This window comes from Otolemur garnettii, unplaced genomic scaffold (assembly GCF_000181295.1).
Source record: "Otolemur garnettii isolate 467f Iridium unplaced genomic scaffold, OtoGar3 scaffold00303, whole genome shotgun sequence".
Classification (NCBI taxonomy): domain Eukaryota; kingdom Metazoa; phylum Chordata; class Mammalia; order Primates; family Galagidae; genus Otolemur; species Otolemur garnettii.
In genome coordinates this window covers 366176-372273 of record NW_003852698.1, presented here as the reverse complement: position 1 = coordinate 372273, position 6098 = coordinate 366176, and the positions used below count along the sequence as shown (strand labels likewise).

General features: G+C 42.0%; 1 protein-coding gene across 1 annotated transcript in view; it reads left to right on the top strand.

The window, feature by feature from the left end:
- Positions 1 to 3883: 3883 nt before the first annotated feature.
- Positions 3884 to 6098, top strand: part of CFAP206 (cilia and flagella associated protein 206) — a 49735-nt gene continuing 47520 nt past the window's right edge. Inside the window, exon 1 of the mRNA XM_003803430.3 lies at positions 3884 to 3996. Within this exon, the coding sequence (XP_003803478.1) occupies positions 3889 to 3996 (108 nt within the window). The 5' untranslated portion in view covers positions 3884 to 3888. The remainder of the gene's footprint in view (positions 3997 to 6098) is intronic.

Sequence of the window (6098 nt, the reverse complement as noted above, 5' to 3'; positions counted from 1 at the left end):
TAAAATATTGTTTTATTTTATTTATTTATTTTTTGAGATGGAGTCTCATTTGGTCACCCTTGGTAGAATGCTGTAGCATCACAGCTCACAGCAACCTCCAACTCTTGGGCTTTAGCTAAGGTGGGCAGATTTTAACATTGGTAGTGGGACACCATTGACCGGGGGTAGGGGTGGGGGGCTGGGGAGGGTTCTCAATTTAAAATTTGGTCTATATGGAGCAACAAAAATTTTCATAGAATGCAAAAACAGTATCGTAATTTTTTTTAATTTCAACATAAGTACAATTTACAAATAACATTTGTTACATTAAATAAATACAACTAACATTTTATACATTAAAAAATTATGTATAGCATTATTTTATTCTTTGGCATATTTCTCATTTGAGTAAATTTTTTTTAGTAGATTGCTGTTGTTGTTTAAAAGGTTATGAAATTTTTCACAAGAATTTGTTAAATTATATTTCACACATAAAATGGCTTTCAAAGTCTCAACACTTAATTGTGAATTTTCTGATGTCCACACTTTATTTACCGTAGGAAAAACCATGTTCAGTTGCAGCATTAGTTCCTGGTAAGGACAGCACGTATCCCACCATTTTTTAATACATTATTGTATAGAACATGGTTTGTTTCAAAAGAATGAAATATTTCTAACCATTTGTTCTCTACTGTGATTTTTGCTGATGCCCAAGATATAACCTTTTCCTTATCTATCTATCTATCTATCTATATATATATAGAGACAGTCAGAGCCTCAAGCTGTCCCCCTGGGCAGAGTGCCCTGGCATTACAGCTCACCGCAACCTCCAACTCCTGGGCTCAAGCGAGTCTCCTGCCTCAGCCTCCCAAGTAGCTGGGACCACAGGCGCCCGCCACAACGCCCGGCTATTTCTTGGTTGCAGCTGTCATTGTTGTTTGGTGGGTCCTGGCTGGGGATCCGAACCCGCCACCTTAGGTGTACGTGGCTGGCACCTTAGCCGGTTGAGCTATAGGCGCCGAGCCAATATATTTTTTTAATAATGATACCTCGTAAGTCGTGTCACTTTCAAGGCCGGCGCTAGACTTTTTGCTGCCACTATAAAATATAAATAATACAAGTACTGTCTGCTAAATTAATGAGATACATAAATAACTTACCTAAATTATCTGAATAGCTGATTTGTTGAAATCACTTGTTTAACTAGCACTAGCACGCAGTTTGAGAGACAGTTACAAAACGTTTTTGTGGTTGCCAATGCCAAAAAATGCCATTGTTCATTAAGTCCAAACAATGGTGGTCGAATTCTAACAACTGATCAACAATGCAAACTTTGATAAGCACTTCTTAATAATCAGTGCTCAACAATTATTTGTTATTATTAAAGTTTAACATTATAAAATTAACAAAAATAGTATAAAACTCATATCCGGGCAAAATAGCTACATGGCAGCTGAAAACTGTATATTTCCTTTCCATTCTCCTGCAGTTCCCTAGCTTGTCCTGCAGTCTTTCCAAAAATTGGGACTTTTTAAAAATGCCGTGGGACATGGGACAAATTATTAAAAATTGGAACTGTCCCGCCAAAAGCAGGACGTCTGGTCACCTTAGCTTAAGCAATTCTCCTACCTCAGCCTCAGGCACTGGCCACAACACCCAGCTATTTTTTGGTTGTAGTTGTCATTATTGTTTGGCAGGCCTGGGCTGGATTCCAACCTGCTAGGTCCAGTTATGTGGCTGGAGCCCTAGCTGCTGAACTACCGGCACTGAACCAATATTATTTTAATGTCTGTTCAATATTTCATTTTATCAACACTCTTTAAATAACAAGTATTTAGATTCCGAGTGTTGTGCTATTAAATCTTGCTACTCTGAGCATCTATTTTTATACACGCTTCATCCACATTTCACGAAAATTTTCTAGAAGGGGAAAATAAATGCCCTTATACTGTTTATTTATTCTTTTTTGTGTTGACTCATTTCCTGGTATTCTGGGATTGCCCTAAACAAATATTCTGCATATTTGTTTGCAATTTGAGAAAAATCAGTCTTTAGAAGTAAAACTTCAGAGTATGAAGTAATTTCTGTTTGTAATTGTGATTTCTGTTTAATCCTGTTTCACACATTCACTCAAGTCTGGAGGCAGGCCTTGCTGAAGGTAATAAAACTTCCTTCTCCCAACTCCAGACCAGAAGGAGTCCTTGCCATCCATGTATGTGCTTCTTGAATAGCATCTTGTTACAGACTTCATTTGAACAACACATGAAATACAACTGCAATTTTTTTTTTTACTTTTGTTTTGTAAAACTACACATTTTTACAAGAACTCCATTTGTGGACGATACAACCTCTCGGTTTCCCCACGCCACTGGAACTGGCTCCTCTCTCTCCCCTTCCCCCTTTTAAAGTTGTCCTAATGACCTCTGAGGTGTAGTAAACGTGCCTTTCTCTGCTTGGGACTGGGGCCTTCTGTTTTCCCTTTGTTTTTAAAGTTCTTTCCGCCCATCTCAAGGTAAGACCACCGCCTCACCTCGCCGAGGCCCCGCCCCCTCGCCGAGGCCCTGCCTCCCAGCCACGAGCGTCCGATCTCCATGGTTACGAGGCCGTCGCACCAAACGCCCCAGCCAAGGGACTCAGAGCAGAGTTGGATAAAGCCGGCTCTTGCTCTGGATTATAGCCAAGGTCAGTCCAAGGTGGTTGCGCGCCCTTGAACCGGAGTTAGGCCTCATCAGGCTGCGAGCCTGGGCAGCTGGAGCAGCCTCGCCGAGACCCGACTCTCAGTCACGACCCGGCGTGCTACACTTCAGCTGAGCAGACGCCGCGTCAGGTCGGCCAGAGGCTGAGGGGGCCGGCTAAGGCTCGTTGCGCCTGAGCCTTCCGGTCTCTGCGGGACCGTCCTCACACCGCTGTATTTAGCGGCTGGCGGTGGTCGGGTTGGGGAGGGCGCTGAATTCCAGACCGGGCGCGCGCAAGGGCACGCGCGCGGACGGCCTTCCCTGCGTGCAGCTGCGCGCGGGTTTAAGCGCAGGCTTAAGCGCTTTTTATGCCACACGCTGTTCTAAGTACTGGATGTATAGAGCTCCTGTGGCCCGCACAGCTGCTCTGGGAAGAGGCATGGGTAGGAACCTTAGTTTCAGATGAGGAACCTGCCTGGGCAAGTGCAGGCAGCCGGAAAACGGCTGGGTCACGGCGAAGCCCAGTCCTGATTTACTGGACAGACGCGGAGGGCTGCCTTGCACCGAACGCTGCGGGTGCCCAGAGTTAGCTCTGCGTGGTCACCATTGTACTCTACGGGTCAGGTTCCCCTGTGCTCAGTTACTGACACTCCGAAAAACCAGGTGACTCCTGGTTTATAGTAAATGGAATTAATAACTGGAAGTTTTATCTTTGTCCATGATGCATAACTCTCAAAATACGTTTTGATTGTTTTATGTTTTTATCAAATATGAACTCCTTGGATATGCAGTAAAGAGAATTTGGGTGAAATGAGCAAGAATTGTTTTTCACGATTCTCTTAGTTATGAAAGGCCATCAGTGAGTGTGGTGCAATAGCATTTTCCTCTTTAAAGCCATTCTCTGCAGCCTACACAGATGAAGGTTGAATTTCTCATTAATTCTACACCCTTCCTCGTTATTCTTAGCCTTTTTCAAAATTTAAAAAAATCATGGCATAAATATACTTTAGGTAGCCTCCATTATTTAAGAGAGAAATATTGGAAGTCCCAATTGCTGTCATAATTAGTCTTTTAGTTTTGAAAATAAATGAGTAATGAAACTGGAAAGGGCCTAGATACTAATAATTAAATATTAATATGTTAATATGACTCTTTACAAATGTTATGGTGGATAAAGCTAAAGAGGAAAAATAATATATAAATGCCATTACAAAAAATGTTTTCTTTAGCCAGAATGCCTCCTACTCAGGCAGAAAGTGTCATAAAGAATATCATCCGAGAAATAGTACAAGAATGTGCAGTCCATGGAGAGATTATTTCTGAAACTCTGGTTGCTTTTATGGTAAGAACAAATGTTTTTATAAATTGCTGCTTTATTAAAGTTTTTTTATGTGGAACACATTTCCCCTGAAGATTCTGTGATGCTTTCTAGATGAACATAGACAAGTTAGTAAAAAATAATCTTTAAAAGTTTATAGAGCATGTCAATTCTAGATGTATAGAGATTGATGTAGAAGATCTTCATGAGTTTTAGAAACATCAATAATGTTCTGTGCTGTCATGAAGCAGCACAGACAGGGGGACTCCAAACCAGAGTGGAATTGGTGGGGAATGAGTAAGGTGACCAGATGTCCCGCTTTTGGCAGGACAGCCCCGATTTTTAAGAGTTTGTCCTGCAGCATTTAAAAAAGTACTGATTTTTGGAAAGAATGCACAACAAGCTAGGGAATAGCAGGACAATGGGAAGGGAATATATAGTTTTCAGCTGCTGAAAAGGTTAATGTAACTCCATTTGGGAATGAAGAGGTTAATGTAACTTCATTTGGAAATGAAAAGGCTAATGTAAACTCCCTACTCCCCTGGGCACAGTCACCCAGGTGGATCGAGCCCTACTCCTTTGAGCCACAGGCACCACCGTGTACTTAATTTTTTTTTAGTGTATTATATTTGTAAATTGTACTTATGTTGAAATTAAAAAATATATATTACAATACTATTTTTGCATTCTATGAAAATTTTTGTTGCTCCATATAGACCAAATTTTTAATTAAGAACCCAACACCCCCACCCCCACCCCAGGTCAATGGTGTCCTGCTTTACCAATGTTAAAATTTGGTCACCTTAGGAATGAGGAAAATACAGCACAAGGGAAGATATGGAAACAAAGGATGGAACCCAGAGGACTGACTGAGCTAATGGCTACAGCCAGCCCCAAAACACAAAATCAGCTTTATTTTATAGTATCTGTACAGGGTGTCCAGGGGGAAGTAGCATAGACAACATGGGCAAATAGCATAAACAAAAGACATAATTTTGGTCCTACAGTACAATTGGAAAATATAAATGACTTTAATAAAGACAAATCATCATGTTAATGGTTTCTACTAAACTTCATTATATGACAAGAAGTAAGAAGGGCAAGATCACGAGGATCTCAGCATAGTTGACAAAACAAAGGAAGAACCATGAGACTTAGTGGTTTCTACTCAACTTCATTAACATGTTACAAGAAGTAGGAAGGCAGAGAGCACAAGGGTCACAGCATGGTTAACTGGACAAAGAGCTACCTGACTTCTGGCAGAGGGAGCATGAAGAAAGGAATATGGCTGTTTCAGAATGGAGGAGAAGCAGTTGGGGGTTCATTCTCTGAATGTTCCCCAGGCTGTGAGGGCCCTGCCAGTCCACAGCCCACTCTCCACACTGTGCAGAATTTTTAACAGGTATTTTTGTTGACTGTTGTAAAAATTACTTGCTGCTATAGTTTCTTTGCTCTTGCATTTGGTTGACAATACATAATAAAAGTACAATGAAATTGGCTTGGCACCTGTGGCTCAAGCTGCTAAGGCGCCAGCCACATACACCTGAGCTGGCGGATTTGAATCCAGCCGGGGCCCACCAAACAGTGATGGCTGCAACCAAAAAATAGCCAGGCGTTGTGGCAGGTGCCTATAATTCCAGCTACTAGGGAGACAGAGGCAGGAGAATCGCTTGAGCCCAGGAGTTGGAGGTTGTGAGCTGTGATGCCAGGGTCAGGGTACTCTATCCAGGGTGATAGTTTGAGGCTCTGTCTCAAAAAAGGAAAAAAATACAATGAAATATACCACACTTTCCCAATCTGACCATTGTTTTCAGCCCATTTTTCTATTACTTAGCACCATATTCACATCTGATGCTATCATTCTTCTCTTCAACTTCTAATGAAAGTACTGATGAATTGGGTAATAAGGGCTTGGCGCCTATAGCTCAACTGCCAGGGCACCAGCCACGTGCACCCAGGCTGGCGGGTTCGAACCTGGCCTGGGGCCTTCCAAACAACAATAACAACTACAACAATAACAAAATAGCTAGGTGGAGTGGTAGATGCCTATAGTCCCAGCTACTTGGGAGGCTGAGGGAAGAGAATCGCTTAAGCCTAAGAGTTTGAGGTTGCTGTGAGCTGTGATG